This window comes from Spermophilus citellus (genome assembly GCF_964194105.1).
Source record: "Spermophilus citellus genome assembly, chromosome: 16".
Taxonomy (NCBI): Eukaryota; Metazoa; Chordata; class Mammalia; order Rodentia; family Sciuridae; genus Spermophilus; species Spermophilus citellus.
The window spans coordinates 51,486,958-51,506,471 of record NC_138196.1 but is presented as its reverse complement, the minus strand read 5'-3'; the positions used below and the strand labels follow the sequence as shown (position 1 = coordinate 51,506,471).

Below are 19,514 nucleotides of genomic sequence, written 5' to 3'. Positions count from 1 at the left end.
TCCTTACTCCTGACCCAGGGCACGATTCCATTTTTGTCCCTGCTGGCTGGGCTTTCCTGACCTGGGATAGACTATGTCTGAGTGACTCAAAGGTCACCGTGTCCTGAGCAGCAGGGGACTAGTTATAAATACACATGGGGATCGAATGAAATTTCACAGCTCTATAATCTTGTCAATATTTACTCACAGAAATGGAGGTTATTTGGCCTCTGTTCGTTCTAAGTGAGTTTGTTTCTTTTTGCAATTGAAATGAGCTATGCGATGAGAAGAGCCACTGCAAACATCTTACAAGTTACTTTCTTGGTCATTAGTAAGAATGAATTAAAGGAGCATGCAGTTCAAACTTCACAATCTCAGAATTTATGACCTGCTTCGGCCTGGGATTATGAAAGGTTTGGGCCGAATATTGTGCTTGTGTTCAAAGTAGTTCACATCCTGTAAAAACAAAGGGTTACAAAAATCCCTCAGTGGAAGATGACTTTTTAAAGATAAAATCAATTGAACAACAACTGTACAGACAGGATTATTTACCACCAAATATTGACATGACTAAGAAGGGTGGTGATATACCCGGACGATTTCTTCTTTTAACCATCTATTCACTAAATGTTCAGACCTGGCTGGGTGCCAGAACAATTAGAACCAGGTTCTAGATGCTTGTCTTTAAAATAAAAATCCGATAGTGTCTTCAGGAAAGTAAAAGAAAAACAGCAAGAGCTGGACTTTTGAAAAGAAAAGAAATCATATTATCAAGGTCAAGAACATTGTGGCCAGAACTGAGAGACCAGTACTTACTGTTGAGGTGAACTAGGAATGAGACCCCGCAGCTGTCCATGAAGCGCATCTTGGATATTGCTAGTTGAATAGAGCCCAATTGGTGAGTTATAGGAGGCGCTCACTACCTGTCTTTTGTCATCAATGTTTGCTGCTGCAACAAAAGGCTGGGCCCTTCTGTTGTGTGCGGTACCAATGGGTTTGAATTCCTGTACAATGGCAGACAAAATACACAAGGCCACAGAGTGCACAACAAGCCGTTAGTAAGCAAAACTAACAGCATCGCTATTGTTAATAAAGGCATCCTTACCTGCCATGAGATTGACAGAAAGGTTAAAGGAGGAGTTAGGGGTGCATCTTTCTGTCATTTCCCCTGAAATTTGCTTATGCTATATTCACCTACCAAATGTTACCCTGCAAAGGAATTGACCTTGTTTAAAATATCACGAGATAATTCAAATATTGTATCTCTTGTCTGCTCCCTACTGACTTCATCTATGCTTTTAAGAAATTGTAATGACTCATTTGAATACTGAAAATTTGTGTCAGAAATGAGATTTTTGGCTCTGAAAAAATTATTATGCTTAACATTTTCTCAGGAAGAACTTATATATGCTTTCTCTTCTGTTAGTATCTTGGGAAATCTTCCCCAATGTCTTAAGACATAGTCTATAGAATGATGGTTTATGAGTAAATACAATGAATTGTTTTTAACTAATCTAGGTAAAATGCTGTTTTTAATAGGTATCTACAATAACAAAAAGTTCTTAATTTGGATTAGGCTATAATCTTGAATTTTGAAGAGATGATAAGGATTAAAATAATTGTTTATGAAAGTAGGAGCAACATTTATAGATCCCCCCTTTTGTTGTAATGGTTTCATGTTGTGTATTTAAAGAACTCTTCCTATTTATTCTAGTTCTGGAAAGTCAGTAAATTAGAGATAAGCAGTGTATATGAGTCATAAAAGGATTTTTACTTCTTTACTTAGGGAAAGGGACCACACATCAGAATCCTAAACTCTGAGTTTGAAGCACGCCTCAGAGATCTGAAATCCTGTATTAGTATTTGTTAATGTAGGAATAATGTTTTCTAGTTTTGAATGGTTGTATAATTTTATAAAGCCAGTAAAAACCTTTTATTTTATCTCCTGAAATTGAAAAGAAGGGTTGAATTGAATGCAATTTAGCCAATACTTCAATAGTGACATTGAATTTACTGATATCTTGTTCATTTAAATTTCTCCTCCACAACAGTGGCTCACTGCAGAGGAGTTGGCCAAGGCAACATTATGGTTGCTGTTACTGGATAGTAACAGAACGATTGAAACAACCAAGCAGAATGACTGAAACAACCAAGTTTAACTTTATAGAAATGTTCCAGCTTTGAATTGCAGAATGTGTGAAAATGTGTGTAGCTAAACATTTACACAGTGGTACAATCTGATTGTTTTAGTTAAATTAATAATGAAGTCAGATTGGCTGTGTTTTATGATTAACCATTATTATGGCATGAAAATAGTGAAGTGGAAATAATTGTAATGGTAATAGTCATGATCCAGGTCTTTGTAACTCTTTCTGATGTGAAAGAAGACAGAGTAAAATTTAGTTTTGGTGAATTTTAAATCTTACCTAATTTAGTTTTGGTGAATTATAAATCTTTCAGGCTAATTACAGTGTAAAGTAGGCAGGACTAAAAGGCTCAAGCTTGGAAGAACTTAGGTTTTTTTTTTTTTTTTAAACAAAGTATGAGGTGACTTAAAAATTTTGGTGAATGGAATTAAATTTATAATTAATTAACATAATAAAATGGCTTTATGGGAAAAATCATTGCCCTTAATTTTTTTTAGCCTTAAAATGAATAAACATGGATGGTAATTATACTACAAATAATGTAATCTTCCTGAAATTATTTGCATCTTAATAATCTGTAGTCTTATCAATAGCAACACATAAGTTAAATATCACCAAACCTTTTCTTCACCATTTTCCATTTTGGTTATATATATTGCAAAGGTCACAAATGCAAGTTTTGTTAAAAAAAATTACTCTACTTTCCATTCAGATCATAAGGGGAAATATTTCTAACACAGACTTCAAACACTTTTATTTAGGCTTTGCAAAGCATTAGTTTATTGGCTTTCAGAGTCATTCCCAAAAGCACAATGAAGTGTATATACCAAAGGTAAACAGAAATTTAGTATGGCACTAAAAGGAAACTTTCTTTCCAAGTCTTACATCATTGTTGACCATCAAACAGAATCAAAAGACAAATCCAATTAGAAGTTTGCTGTCCCATTTTAATCCCTTTTTGCTTTTCTTGGAAAATAATGAGTAACAGACAATAGCTGTACAAAATTTATATGGCAGTTAATATAGTCCAGCTCTTGTGTTTATTCTATCCAGACAAAACCATCAAATAATTCTTATCTCCTAGGAATTCAAAAAGTAATCGTCCAAAATTAATTGACAATTAAAAAAACTCTTATTTTTAAACCATAGCAGCTTATATTAAGGAATGATATTTTCAATTAGCGAAATGCTAGAGCCACCAGAGGTAAGGCTAAGAAATGTGTCAGAGCTTTGCTGACACTGGGAGACTGCAGCTCTTGATAAGGGTCTTCTGAGTCCTTGAAATGACCTCAACAATGTCAGCACTCAAGGGCAACTCACCTTCAGTTTCTACCTTGGAGAAATGACCCACCATTAAAGACTCAGGATATACTCACCTCCATCAGAGCAATACATTTCCCTATAACTTAAAATTTGTTTTTCATTTAAAAATGGAGGGAAATGAGAGAAACAAACTATAGGAAGCTAGTTTATATTTGACCAAGCCACAATGAGGAAATAATTGCATTTCATCATATTTGAAATCTATGCCCAATTACCCCTTCCTCCTGCTCACTCCTCAAATGAAAAATAAAGTCACCCTTATTTTCTCCAGTGACTTTGTCAAATGTTTCCCGTTCTCATTGGGGAAGAATGTGGGGAAATGGTGATCAGGAAAGCTCATTTTGTATGAGCTGCTTTCCAGTTATCTAAACATTGTAGATTAAAGTGAATTTATGAAAATACACAGTGACTGTGCATGTAATTTGCACCTTTTTCAAAATTCTAATTTGTTATATATGACAGCAGAATTCTTTACAATTCATACTACACACACAGAGCACAATTTTTCGTATCTCTGGTTGCATACAAAGTGTAGTTACACCACCTGTGAATTCATACAGGTACTTAGAGTAATGATGTCCATCTCATTCCACCTTCTTTTCTACATCCATGCCCCTCCATTCTCCTCCCACCTGTTTGCCCTATCTAGAGTTTGTCTAATCCTCCCATTGCCCCCCCCCCTCGCCAACCCCATTGTAAGTCAGCCTCCTCATATCAGATTCAACATTTGGCATTTGATTTTTTGGGATTGGCTAACTTCGCTTAGCATTATATTCTCCAACTCCATCCATTTATGTGCAAATGTCATGATTTTATTCTCTTTTAATGATGAATAATATTTATGTAAGTGCATCTTGATTATCGGATCTTCAATGGCATGGATAAAATCCTTTGTATAAAAATGGAGAGAGCTTTCTTCTCATCTAGAGAAGAACCATCTTCTTTTTTTCCTGAAAAACATCTTTCTACTATGATAGGCACATGATGTTTTTAAGTTGATCAACCAATATTAAAAAATAAAGGTAGTGATTTATATTAGAATGTCACCTTTGAAGGACTATTGACATACTCTTAGTCTGCAGTAATGCTTTGTATAGGAAAACATGTATATCTGCTCCTAGACTGTTCAGGACTTTATGGAAAGAATTAATTCAATTCTTGGGATTTGATCTAAACAATTTCTAAGGTCCTTTATAAACCTAAAATTCAAGTTTAAGTTTATAAAAACAAAATTTGATTATTTAGTGGTAGTATGGAAAATGAAAAAAGAAAGATTAAAAATTCTTATGTCAATTATTACTCTGTAAGAAAAAGTCTCCTAAGCCTAAACCTGTGTATAGAAAAGAACAACAGAAAAAAATATAAACATTTAATTATTTGTGACTGGGTTTGGACTGATAGATATAATGTTTCTGCAATGAATAGATATTACTTTTAAAATGAAAAAGAATACTTTATTGTAAAGCGCAGGTCACAATACCTATGATAAGAGTTTGACTTGGGTTGAGAAACAAGACCTTGAATATTGTATCGTTAATTGGAATTTCACTGTCTATCTACAATGACATTTTAAAGCATGAAGAATTTTTTTTTCTCAAACTGGCACACCTCTGTTGTCCAGAAGGCTGCTCTATTTGCAGAGTTCTCATTAAGATTTTAAAAAAGGATCTTTTTACATAGCTTCATATTATTTAAAAAAAAATCATAGCTTAGTGTTTCTCTGACCTCAGTATGCAAGTTAAATTCACTGTTTGATCTTCATAACCACATTTCCCCCCTAGTTTATGCCATAGGATTTTCAGATAGTAGGTGATACACTGAAATTTACCTATTTTGTGTAGACAATATTTGTCCTGAAGCACAAGTTACGTGAACTGGTCATATGGAAATCTGGCATTAGAGTCTCATAAGGAGTAGAAACCATTTGGTTCATTAGGAGGCCTGAAACTGCTCTTATCTCTGAGCCCTTCAAACACTGGCCTCATGGAAAGGATGCCAGTAAGAGTTAGTCATGACTCAAACTAATGGAATTTTTAAAGGCTCCATCGGACTGGCTGTCATAGCTCTTATCTTTACCTTTTCTTTTTTTAATCTCACTTCCTTTTTTCCAGTTGTAGTTTCATAAATGTTCATATTTTCTAACTCCAAAATGGGCCACATGGGCTAATACACGACTGACTAGAGGACAGATTATTTAAAAATTAGTATTAAGCCATAAAATCTAATTCTTAGAATAATCATAGTCATAAATTAATGCTCACAGATTTGCAGAAGAGGTGCTTTCCAGAGCTACAACTCAGGAATTACCTTTAACCTTCAAATCTGGATAGCTACTAGTAAAGCACAGGCTCTGATGGTCTAAGTGCATTTTGTGCTTAATTGAATACTACCTGGTAAATTATCTTTGTGTCAGGGTGGGAGCGGTGACCGTGGGGATTTGGAACGAGGATCAAATCTGTCTAGCTAGTTCCATTCCTTACATCTCATATTGATGAAAAAGGGTTTTAAAAAATTAGAAGAAAATTTGACTGGAAAGATAATTTGCAAAATGGTGAAGTGCAGTTTTGGATGATGCTGTATATGGACAAAGGAATGAAGAATTCCATCTAATTTGTCCTGGAGATAGCAAGAATTTGGATTGGTCTTCTTTAAATAAAGCACCAAAGAGTCACTTTTTTTCTCTTGTGTTGCTTCTAAGTGAAGAATAGATGAAGGTGGGAAGAACAGGTGGTTTTGGGCAGTAATCCAAAGGGCTATATATAGGTGATAGCTTTGCTTGGAGAACTTTGTTTTTCTTCTTCCAATCTCTTTTTTCTACCTCTTTGACTTTTTCTCCCCCTGGAAGTGTTTCTACTCACCAACCTACTTATCCAGGGTAAATCACCATCAGCTTTCAGATCCTTTATCACTATATTTACAGGTTGAGCATCCCTAATCCAAAAATCTTGACTTGGAAATGCTCCAAATAGGTAACTTTTTGAGAAAGTGGAAAATTCCACAGCTGTCCTTATGAGATGGGTTGCCATCAAAACACAGGCACACTAAAAATATTGCATAAAATGATCTTTAGGTTATGTGTATAAATGTATGTAAAACAAAAATGAATTTCATTTTTAGACTTGGGCCACAACCACAAAATATCTCATAATGTATAAGCGAATATTCCAAAATAAAAAAATATTGAAATGTAAAATTCTTCTGGTCTCAAGGATTTCACATAAGGGTTATTCAACCTGTATTACCTATCTGGTCGATTTTATCATTTGCTCACCTACCCTGAAGAGTGAGTCTTACCTGACCTCAATATCCCACTGAACTTTCAAGATCTCTTATACAATGCAACAGCTAGAGGTGGTGGCAGATCAGTTCTGGGAATTTGTTCCCAGGACCGGCCCTGGCCAGTGTTAGAAAAGGCGCAGTTTATCATTAGGTCCTCTGTTCTTTTCTTTCCTTTGTCAGCCACTTATTGAGTGGCTGTTGTGGTCTACCACCTGGAAGAGCCAAAGAGAATAGATACAGGGTTCCTGTCTTCAAGAATATTCAGTGTCCTGCTCTTTCCCTTTGGGGTCTCCTTACTCTTCCTTTTGCTCCTGTGGTTTTAGGCTCAAACTCTACCTTCCTTCCTGTCAAAAATTAGAACAAGAATCATATAAACCCTAAAGACTACTAGGGTATTTCTTTTGTTGGGGGTGGGAATTTGTATTTTAACAGCAGCCCTTTTTTTCTTTTTGGAGCCTTTTTTTTTTTTTTTTTTTTTTTTTAGTATATCACAATTAAGGTTTGATTTAATTTCAGTTTTTTTTTTTTTTTTTGACTTTTGGAAAGTAGACACAGTCAGACAAGCATCAGATTATTTGATTAATTTAGCTCATAAGATAAGAGTTGCCTCAAGGGAAAGTTCTCTATCTTTTGAAATTCAGCTGCATAAGCAGAAGATCTCCATGATAACATAATACAAAACTTTTTTCTTCTTTTGTAAGATAAATCTGATTACAGAATATCAGAATTGGGAATTAAAGAAGGGTGTCAAATAAGATCTGGGCAAAGACCTTGAAGAACTCAAGTTCCCAACAACAATTAGATTAGAGATACCTGTTTCAAGCAGTAGAGCCTATTTTTATTTTGCTTTGTTTTAACAACTTAAACTTCTTAGATTACCTCATAGCCTTTTGGCAGGAGTCCATGATAAGAAATGAAAAAAACAAGTGGACTCTAGGTAAATTTAGCCAAATGCTTCCTGATGAGAACATACTTGCCTTTTAGCAAGATGTTTGCTAGACATATTTCTCTTTTTTCTTGATGTAAGAAAACATGTATCACATAAATTAATCTCAGAAGGTAAAGACAGACAATCATTTCATCAGGTCTTGTTCCAATTTTTACATTTCCCATTTCTTCCTCTTGGAAGCATCCCATCATTGAAAGGAAATATAATGCAAATGCCATTTACTCTAACATTCATACCTGTGGTTCTGACTCTAAGTTGATTTTGAAAGGATGAGCTTTCCCATCTTCAGATACCTGTGGAGACCATAAGCGAGTTTCTGCCCTGGAAATAGAAGAAAGTTTTAGTATACTTTAATTTCCTATTATTTTTTTTTTGAGAGTACTATCGACTAATTTAAGCCAAAGGATTTTTTTTTTTAAAAAACTTATTATGGGCTGGGGATGTGGCTCAAGCGGTAGCGCGCTCGCCTGGCATGCGTGCGGCCCAGGTTCGATCCTCAGCACCACATACCAACAAAGATGTTGTGTCCGCCGAGAACTAAAAAATAAATATTAAAAAATTCTCTCTCTCTCTCTCTCTCTCTCTCTCTCTCTCTCTCTCTCTCTCCTCTCTCACTCTTTCTTTGAAAAAAAAAAACTTATTATTCTGTATTTTTCCATACCAATTAGTCTTATGTTTCTGTGTCCTTTGGGGGAATCTAGAATAGACAAAGAGTGCCTGGAGTGCATTGTACACTGGAAAGAGTTGGCCTCCCAGTGCCTGTGGGAAATGGCACTGCCCTTGAAGAATGCAGACCCCAGGAGGCAAAGGCCAGGTCACCCCTTCTTCCCTATTATCCTACTCAGGCCACCACAGGAAGCAGTGAAGGATGGACTGGGTAGATTTTCTACTGTCATCAGGAACAGAGCTTTGTCCAGCCCTTCTCAGGCATCTCTGGGACCTTATGACTCCTAGGGGAATATGTGCTTGGCAGCAGCACAGATTGTGCATAAATGGGAAAAGAATCTATTTCACGCATGAAATTGGTGGATTGGCCAATTCATTGAGCCTCTGTACCAAGAAAAATAATTGTGAATCAGTAATGATATGATAAATGTATATTAGAAAATTCACTATAACTGGCCATTATTTTTATGGTTCTGTTTCAGATCAGGGGTCTGATGACAAGAGTTTGGGTTCATTTTCTTTTTCTTTCTTTTTTTCTTTTTTGGTCAGAAGGATCTCACATCTAACACACTTACATGCACATGAATTCTCATACCTTGTAATATTCTTCTGGCCTGAATTTTGTCCAAAAAAAAATGACAATGACTTATAGGATATTAACTGCTGATTTTTAACACATTTTGGCAAGTGAAGAGATTCTCTTAGGGGCCTCTGTACTTTCCATTCCATTGTCTACCATAGAATGACTATTAGTCATTCTGTTCAGAGTTTACACGGTCTATGGATTGACTGGGTTAGTAAAGGAAGAAAAAAATTCATTTGGCCTCTTCATTATTTGGACACTCTAGAGGATTCTAATTTTTAAAAATGACTTGTCAACAACTGCTGGATTGATGGACTTCAATGAAGAATAGACTAATGTGGCTGATACACACACACAAACAGTCAAAATTCTAGGTCCTATGACAGTCCTTTTCTCTAGGACGATGAAACCATTTGTAGCTGTGGTTCACGTTCTCCTGCAAAAAAGATCAAATTTTAACACCATTAATTAAAGGGCACCTGTCAATTTTGAGACACAGCTGGTGTGCGGCTGCTTTAATCCTGTCCTGCGCATCAGCATGAGTCATAGACTCCGTACCAAAGCCATCGATAGCCAGGATGACGTCTCCAGGACAGAGGTTGGCAGCTGCTGCCTTGCTTCCTGGAGTAATCTGGAAGAAATCATGGCACAATTTAAAAACCAACACCTTGATTTTCGTGCCTGACATTTGTATTTTAACCTGGTTTTTAATGTTTAACTAGGCAGGAAATCTTAAACCTAATTTAAAACAACTTCTGATTTCCTTGTAGTTCCTCAAGCAGGCCAACTCTGTACCTCCTTGGGGTTTATTTATTTATTTTTTGATTTGTTCTTTTTAGATATACAAGACAGTAGAGCATGTTTTGACATATTATACATACATGGAGTATAACTTATTCTAATTAGGATCGCATTCCTGTGGTAGAACATGATGTGGAGTTACACTGGTTGTTGTACTCATAGATGAACATAAGAACGTTATGTTCAATTCATTTGTATTGTTCTTTCCCATTCCCATTCCCTCTCCTTTCCCTTCTCTATGGGGTTTTATATGCACTGTTATTTCTTCCTGAAATGTTTCTCCCACTGTTCATCTGGATGTTCCTTATCCTTCAGGGCTAGGCTCAACCTCCTGCTCCATTTGGAGTAGCTTCTCTAGTCCTTCTCCCCATTATCCTTTACCTTTACTCTCTGTTCATTTCCTTCCTGAAAATTATTGGAAATTTTATGTTCGTTTGTTTACTTGTCTATCATTTGTCTTCTAAACTGGACTGTAAGCTCTTGGTTACATGTATATCATGTGTACAGATGGTCCCTGACTTATGACGGTTCAACTTTCGGTTCTTCAAATCTACCATGGTACAAAGTTGATACACATTCAGTAAGAACCACACTTCAGATTTTGAATTCTGATCTTTCCATGATACCATTACGCTGAGTGGTAGCAGAGAGGCCATAGCTCCGAGTCACTGAGAGGTAAACAACCAATGCTCTACAATGCACTGTGTTGGCAAACTGTGACGTTCAGTAGGTTGAGTGTACTAAATGCAGTTTTAACTTATGATGGGTTTTATTGTGCTGTAATCCCATCCTAAGTCAAGGAGCACCTTGATTTATAATGTTTCACAGTGTTTAGAATTCATAAATGATGAATGGAAGAATGAACAAAAAGGCTATTTAAGTGAGAGCTCACATAACAAAAAGAGCTAATATTCTGTACTCAAATATTATGGTTACTAATGTCAACCTGCCATTTTCATGCTTCGAAGATCCTAGTATTTAGAGCAGAATAATACATAAGGCTTGACTCAATTTCAAACTGCTCCAGGAATAAACTAGATTGTCCCTAATGCTCTCTTTGAGGATCAGTCACTAATTCATTTCCCCTCAATTTGCTTATTCTACTTATCTATTCTATTTAACTTTGGGGCTCTAGGGGAGATTTAAGTTCATCTAAATAAAATTGAAAAAATAATAAGTTCTCACGTGTCCTAGATCTTCAGTCTTATCACTGAAATATTTATTGTACTTGCTTTACCTCTGTGATAGTCTCAATGTGGTGATCATGATACTTTTTCAATAGCAACAGTTGGCAAATGGTAGAAGCTGGGTGAAGACAATTGGGATTATTACACTTAGCCCTGGAAGATATTTTATCACTATTTTCCACTTAGAAATTCTCCCAGTCCTAGAACTATTAGACGAGCAAAAGTTTCCATTCCTGATATGATTCGCAGGGATAAAAATAAACTTCATTTTTTTCTCTAGATACCGGTAAGTCAAAATCGGTATTTTCTATTTTTAAACTTCTAAAACCAGGATGTATTTATTTGAATTAAAACATGAGATAGCATAGTTTATTGTGCTTGCTTTTAAAGCCTCTCTTAGTTTTACTAAGGCATGTGAATGGATTTGGTTTATATAACATTCAATACAGTTCGATTAGGATAAGTAGGAGGTAGAGTTTTGTGTATACAAGCCTACTCACATTTTATACAGACTTATTGGAATGTAGATATTGAAAATATAAGTAATAATATTGAACTTACCTATTGAATAGGTATTGAACATCTGAGTAACTTAGAGATTGAAGATTACTGACATTTACTAATAGTGTTAGTACTAACATTAAGACTACCATCTCATATTTATGCAAGATATTACATTTGCAAAGCTTTTTTCCCCTTTATATCTTTGACTCTCCCAATAGCTCTCTAAGAAAGACTGTATGAAGAAGACTGTCTGTTTTCTGAGGAGAGGTGTCTAAGTAACCTGTGCCTTCCTGGTTGGTGAGAGCAGCTTCACAGTCATCTCACCATGTGTTCTAGAAGCTAAAGGAAAGGTGGTTGATAGCCAGAACCCACTTCTGACTTTGTATTCAACCTGGTAATTGCTGTCCTTAGGCCTTAATGGAGGGAGAAATAGGAAGAAGAATGGATTTAGAGAGAGGGATGGGGAAGAAGAAGAAATATGATGCCTCTACTTCTTGTTAGTTTTCAAGTTCATCAGAGCTGGTGATCAGAAAATGACTGCAAAATTATCCTGGTTTTAGTAAGTTTATTTATTTATTTTATTTTATTTTTAAATTTGTTTTATTTTTTAATGTTTTAGGGGTACAGGGGATTGAACTCAGGGGCACTTGACCACTGAGCCATATCCCCAACCCTATTTTGAATTTTATTTAGAGACAGGGTCTCAATGAATTGCTTAGTGCCTCACTTTTGCCGAGGCTGGCTTTGAACTTGTGATCCTCCTGCCTCAGCCTTCCAAGCCGATGGGATTACAGGCATGTGCCACCACGCCCGGCCTGGTTTTAGTAAGTTAAACCATTTGCTTAAACTTAAGAATCTATTACTTCCCAGAATTACTTTATATTATTACTTTACTTTAATATTTTTATTATATTATTATTTTATATTATTGCTCACAGTTGATGATTACTATGTTTTCCTAAGTTGGGGGAAGAGAGCTGAAATGAGGCAGAGTTTTTTAAAGGATTATTATTCAGATTCATTATGGTCTTAAATATTGAAAATATTAGAGAGATAACTGGACATAGCACTGAAATCAATCACACGGCACTATTTTCAAACTTATTTGATTGCACAAATCACCTAGGGTCCTAGTTGAACATAAAGACGCCCTCCTACTCCAGATGTCTGGAATCAGGAATCAGAATCTCTAGGAAAGGAGCCAGGGAATTTGCGTTAGCAAATGCCTCAGATGATTTCTACTATTCCTATTAACCTATTACTTGGGTCCATCTGGGAAAAAGATAATTTAAAACACAAAGCATGTATAATGTCTTATTTACTGTGGGAGACACAAGGGAAGTTCAAGACATGCCTCTGATTTGATTCTGATGTTAAGAATAAAAATGCAATCAGGTGCAGTGGTGCTTGCTTGTAGTCCCAACTCTTCAGAAGGGCGAGGCGGGAGATGGGAGGATTGCTTGAGCCCAGGAATTCAGGGCCAGGCTGGACAGCACAGCTGAACATCATTTTTCATACACATAAATAAATAAAAATTACTAAAATTATTGAGGAAGACAAGTATATACAGAAAGGCTGCACTAGGGGCATGGGTCAAAATCATGAGATTTGGCTTATCAAATAAACTTCCCATGCCTCTCTTGGCCTAAAGCCCTCTGGTAGCCATATGCAATTCATGTCTCTAGAGCTGTACCTTGTGTCAGTTATAGCAGAATCTCTGCGTGCACCTTGGCATGGATATTTTCAAATATTATATGGGTGATTCCAATGCAGCTAGGGTTGGGAACTGTTATTTTATTGTTATAATAACATTATTGATCTCATGTAATGTTATGTCATGTAATTCTATGATCTCATGTAATTGTTAAAACAATCTTACAAAGTAGCCATCTCTATTTTAAGAGGAGAGAACTGATGCTTAGAAAGCACAAGAAACTGGCATAGGATCATCTAGTGAAAATTTGAATTTGCCCCTTGGTCTGTCTCATTTTATAGCTCAAACTCTTACACTACCTCACTGTGCCTCTGCTGCAGGAATCACTTCCTTTGCCTCCTCCTATCTCTTTCGCCACAATTCCTGTAGAATCCTGGGCAGGTCATATATTGGTAGTATCTTCTCTTCTTAATGCATCTATTTCTGGGGGTGGGGGTAGAAATCTATCTGAATTATAACTGCATCCCACAATATCATTCACACACAAGCCATTCTACACACAATAGATATTTGTGGATGTGTGAATGTTTTAAGCATATGAAAACACTTTCATGTAGATGCAGTCTTTGCTAGCACAAAATTACATAGTTCATTTTTATTCACATCAACCTTTCTACTACATTTGCTTTAGCCTGAAAAAGGATTGCATTCAGCCAACACGTACCTTTTTAAAAATTCATATTTGGATTAAAGATATATGTTAAAGCCTACACAAATGAAAGCACTCAAACTTTTGTTGTTACTCAAGTCCACACAATGTTCCTAGTTACAATGATCTCAGTCTTGATTTGGAACTTTCATGTGCTATGAATAGGAAGGAGGGAAGAGTGAAGGGGTAGGAAAGAGGAATCTAAAGAGAAAAGACAGACTGGCATCAGACGTATGTAATCATTTGATGTCACATACACAACACTAATTTGTACTGCAATCCGTATTGGAATTTGGTGAGAGCAAACAACCTGTAACTTGTCTATCAGAGCATATCCACTTTCTGGATGGTTCAAAAATGTCCAAGAGAGCCTCCTTAGAACCTTCTTTCAAGAACATCAAAAGAAGTTCACTTAGAGATGTGAACCTTAAACGTTTTGTACCACTTTTATATCATTCTATGAAATATTTAGGATAATTATATATGGAATTTGAAATAATCTCTCCCCCGCTTAAACTGAATATTCAAAACATAAATTTTATCTTGCACAAAGTATAGCACACTTATTGCCTAGAAACTATTTGTCTGTGTACGCGCACATGTGTGTGTTCAATGATAGGAAGATTCACCCCATGGAATAATTTGGAAACAGTTTTGAAGAAGAGACCCTTTTTCTTAATTTTGTGAACTTCAATTTTAAATGAGGGAGAGAGTTATATTTGTCCCTCTCTCACAAACTGGTTGCAGTTCCATTGTCTAGGAGCATGGCTACACAGTTGCTCCTCTACTTTATAAAATTGAAAAAAATCCTGAGTCAAAATGCATTCAATACATCTAACCTACTAAACATCATAGTTTATAATAACATGGTCTACTGTAGAGTGTTGGTTGTTGGCTCTCATGGTCCTGTGGCTGACAGCTCACTGTTGCAGCCCACCATCGAAAGAGGGTAGCATACTTCATAACACCAGCCCAGGAAAATGTCGAAATTCAAACTTCCAAGTATGGTTTGTACTGAATGTGTACCACTTTTATATCATTGTAAAGTAGCTCCAACATTAGCCTGGGAACACCTGCAGTCTGCATTTGTATAGAGTAAGGCAGGAAGGGAGGGGCTGGGCTTGTAGGAGGACAAAAAGCATTTAACTGACTTGATGAAATACATCTCATTTATGGAACTTTTTGTGACATTATAGATATTGCTGTTTCAAATCTTTGTATACTTAAGAAGTTACCTAAATAATAATTTAGATAATTCTCATTTATCTTTATTGGGGAATATTTTTGAGAACACAATCTGCACCTATTTCATGCCAATAAAGTTATGTAAAAAGTAAGCATTTTAGTCAATTGTTCATATTGTGTCTATATTTAATTCTGTAACATACATGACGTATAAACCATTGTGCTAGGCACTGGATGGCCCCCGAAATAGTAATTTCCTGCCCCCAGGAAGCACCTTATCTGGTGGGACCCATATATGCAAATACCCATGATACAAAGCTCCATAGCAAGGAGATGTAATAGGCCTAAAGCCATCTAATCAAACAGATGGCCACACTACTCCTAGAAGAAGGAAGTGGGGGGAGTAGTGTTTGAATGGGTTTCCACAGGCACAAATGACAGCGGGGAAAAGAATTCTAGGCAAGAGTGGGGTACATTTGAAGCAAAGACATGTTAGGGAAATTTAAGCAGCCCCAGTGTAGTGGTACCACTGCTTAGGTATGGAGTGACAGGAGGAAAGCGGGGGAGAGAGGGAAGAAATGAAATTCGAAAGCTGAGTTGGAATAAATAGTGAAAAGCTATGAATGCTATGCTAAAGATTACAAACTTCATTCTCCACAAGTAGGTGATGCCATTGAAGGATTTTTAAGAATGGGAGAGAGAGGAGCAACCCTGCATTTTTCAAAGATGGTAACATTCCAAGTTTTCTAAGGAATCTCCATACTGCTTTCCAAAGTGGTTACATCAGTTTGTAGTCCCACCAGCAATGTATTCCATTTCCCCCATATCCTCGTTAACACTAATTGTTGCTTGTATTCTGATAAAATTGCCATTCTGACTGGAGTGAGATGGAATCTTAGAGTAGTTTTGATTTGCATTTCTCTACTGGGGTGCAGGCAGGGGAAGAATGGAGGAACTTTGGATTTCGCAGAGGGGAGTGATGGGAGGGAAGGGAACATGGGGTGGAAAAGATGGTGGAAGGAGATGGACATCATTACCCTATGTACATGTATGATTGCATTAACGGTGTGACACTACATTGTATACAACAAGAGAAATGAAAAATTGTGCTCCATTTGTCTACAATGAATTGAAATGCATTCTGCTGTCATGCATAACTAATTGGAACAAATTTTTAAAAAAGATGGGTGGTAAGAAAATGCAGGGTGGATTGGAGAGATCAATGTCTTGGTGTGAAGTTATGAAATCTTGAGTAACAACGGTGGTTGGAAAAATGGAAATTGTTAGACCTTGAAGACATAGTATTGATAGAATCTGTGACCTATCGGACAGCTCAGAACAGAACTATCTGAAAAATAAATGGAATTTTTTGCAAGTATGGGCTTCAGGAGGCAGGCTTTGGAGGCAAGTTGATCTGGCATCAAATCCCGTCCTGCTATTTGTGATTGTTGGCAGGCTAATAAGCCTTTGAATCCTCCTTCTTTTTTTCTGCAAAAGTTGGTTTTGCTACTACTACTCTCAGAGGATTATGGTGAGATTTAAGTAAGTTAGTGAATATAAAAGGTTTAGAATAATGCATGGCAAGCAAGAGTACAATAACACACACACTTGCTACTTCTAAAAATTAAATGAAAATTGTAAAATAGAAAATTCCGCCTAAAAACAACACATTTTTTTAAAAGAAATTATTGCTGTTTTTAATGTGTTTGCTTGTTGTGGAGCTAAGGATTGAACTCAGGGCCTTACTCATGCTAGGCAAGTGCTCTACCATTGAGCTACATCCCCAGCTACATCCCCAACACAAATTATTTCTGAGTAACACCTTTTAGTTTTGTTCCAAATGATTTTCAGTATTATTATAATTTTGGTGGAAATATTAACTAGGTCTGTTCACTAAGGCATTAAAGTCCAAGTGAATATGCATTAATTCATTCAACAACAATCTATGCTGTACATGGCTTCAGGGACACTTGGGTTAAAAAACAGTTCAGTTTAACCGGCTCTCCTGGAATTAAAATCATTGAAAAGGCAAACTCAAATGAAATACTCATATCTGGGAATTCACTATTATTGAATCAAGTGTCAAAATGAGTGACACAAATTAAATGAGTTAGAAATTCAAGATAGAACTGGCATTTCAAAGAATCCCTAATTAGCATTGTATCAGATAATTTACCAATAGCTTTTTTTTAGTCCAACTGCAGGTGTAATACTTTAAAATAAACTTTGCTTATAATGTCAACAATTCAAGTTTCAAACATATGATTAATTATACTGACATTTTACATCATAATAACAAAATATTTCTTTTATTAGTTCCCTGAAGAGTTATTTTGTGACAAAATTATTTCTTTAGGATTTAACCTAAATATGATTTATTCTTTGTTCAAACTCAAAAGCTTGTTTAATTTAATATAAACAAATGAAAGCTATACTCCATAAACTAAAAATGTTTCTTAATAGAGATAATGGAAACTGTTTTCTTTGGTAAGTCTATAAAAGGAATTGCTTGGCTCAGATCACAGGAGCATTTTCTGCTTAATTTACTTAGGAACATTTTTGGGGCTATGTTAAATTTTCATGTCTCATAAAAACACTTGTCAGATGTGTTTATATGTTTTTGAAAAATGTAAATCCAAGCTTTCAAATGATCTTATATGGCCTTTGTGATACACATTTTGAGATTTTTTTTAAAAGAATATTTGTTCTCAAATCTCATAGAAATATAAATAGGACAGAATTTAAAAGATATTGCCTTATTCAAAATCTGTGAGTGATCAGATTAAACATATACATTTATAAAATGTACTACAAGCAATTAAAAAAGAGAAAAAAATTAACATTTGGAAAATGAAAGCATAATGTTCAGAAAGCTTGTTCCCTTAAGTTAGGTTTAAAATGCTTTATAGGTAGTAACAGAAATAATTGTTTTCTATTAAGAAAAATACTTGTGTTAGAAAAAGAACAACTAAAGCAAATAATGCTTTAGAATTAATTCTAGAAATTCACTGATGGGGAGAAACTCAGTGGTTTCATTTTTACTTTCTCATTTTTCCTAATTAGATAGTGCTTTACAAAACATTAAATAAGGAAAAGTTTCACTTGGATATTAAAGTATTATTTTTAGAGTTATCAGTCTGATTACTTTCCACCAGGTAAATTAAAAAGTGACACACTTTCTTTGTAGTTTGTTAAAGATGATGATTCCAAAGCCACGCTCTCTGCTTTGGAAAAACATTTATTCAAAATGCCTGGGAACCCAGGAATACACATTAGTAATATTTTCCCTGTCTGGGCTGATATGAGCGGTTCCAGCTTGGCCAGCCGAGGTTGTGCCCTGCGAACAGCGCCCTGCTGAAGTTGTCATTCAAATAAGAAAAAACGCTCAGATGCGCATCTATTTCCTAGAAAAAACCGCGGGTGTTTTTTAATGCTTCTTTTCGCATTCCCTATGCCCCATCTATTTGTTACAGAAGGGCAGTGGGTGCGCAGAGGAGAAGGTACCCCAGTCCCCGCAGCCTCGCCTTCTCTGATACCTGTCGCGCTGTCTGTTGCTGGGGACCGAGAGGATGCGGAGAACTTTTAAGCTGACTTTGTTAAGTCTCAAAACAGTTCTGCATCCTTCAAACCTCAACTTGCCAGTTGTTGTTGCCTTTCGAACTTGGAGCCAGAAGCCCAAGACCCACCAGTGCACCGTCCCGCCCGCCCCACCCCAGGTTCCCAGGCCACTCTTCACTTTGAGGCACCCGCTGCGCAACCAGGGTCGAGGGGCCCCGAATTGTAACAAAAGCAATACTGGACAACACCTACCCTGGTGATGATCAAAGGCTGATTGAAGTCTATGCCCCCCGAAAGTCTGAAGCCCCAGGGCGCAGGGCCTGGAAGGACCACGTTCTGGGGCATGGTGCCTCTGGGCGCGACCTTCCGCAGAAGAAGCGCTTTGGCTGCCTGGGAATGGGGGGCAAAGAGGGGCGGCTTGGCACACCGCAAGAGTTCCGCAGCGGCACAAGCCACTCTGCTCCCTGGGGCAGTTTACTAGCCTGGAGTGCAACCAGGGAGCTTTATCCCCGCTCCCGAGTGACGTCATCGGTCTCCCCTCCCCCCATCAAGGAGAACTCCAACTTTGGAAGCCAGACGCGCCTGACCCGCAGGAGTTTACAGATGCGCGCTGGCTGGGTGCAGCCTCCCAGACTCCTCTGGCTGACAGCGAGCAAGCACTGGAGAAGGCTTCGGGTTACAGCTTCCATCACCCTCTTAAAGTAACACCTGTCCTCCTGTTTATGTCTACTGGGAGCTCAGCAGTGCACTTTACTGGAAGTGAAGAGCCGCCCAACTATAGCCTCTATACTTTGAATCAAAACACAAGCACCTCCTGAACTCCTTCTCTCTCATTTCTTCTGCTGTACTGGTCATGGATTCTAATCAAGAACCTAGGAATTAGAACAGAGACCCCGCCCCTAATAGATGAAAAAGTAGGCTCAAATCTTCATCATGTCGGGTTAGGCCCCGACTTCCTTAACAAGACTCCTATAGAGCAAGAAATAAAAT

General features: G+C 36.8%; 1 protein-coding gene and 1 long non-coding RNA gene across 4 annotated transcripts in view; both read right to left on the bottom strand.

Annotated features, from left to right (window-relative positions):
- The window catches only part of PDLIM3 (PDZ and LIM domain 3), a 29,296-nt gene extending 10,273 nt beyond the window's left edge, over positions 1–19,023 (bottom strand). For 2 of the 3 annotated variants that reach the window (XM_081268897.1, XM_081268899.1), the window contains exons 1-4: positions 18,777–19,017; positions 9,406–9,557; positions 7,914–7,998; positions 368–435 (exon numbers count right to left, since the gene is read on the bottom strand). In XM_081268897.1, coding sequence (XP_081125023.1) covers positions 368–435; positions 7,914–7,998; positions 9,406–9,557; positions 18,777–18,869 — 398 coding nt within the window. In that variant the 5' untranslated portion in view covers positions 18,870–19,017. Of the gene's footprint in view, positions 1–367; positions 436–795; positions 984–7,913; positions 7,999–9,405; positions 9,558–18,776 lie in introns of all 3 variants that reach the window. The other variant, XM_081268898.1, reaches the window with a different exon arrangement.
- Positions 12,721–18,763, bottom strand: LOC308634804. Its single transcript, XR_014019087.1, has 2 exons — positions 13,432–18,763; positions 12,721–12,916 (listed from the first exon to the last, which is right to left on the bottom strand). It is a non-coding gene; the product is annotated as an uncharacterized lncRNA (long non-coding RNA).
- Positions 19,024–19,514: the final 491 nt, after the last annotated feature.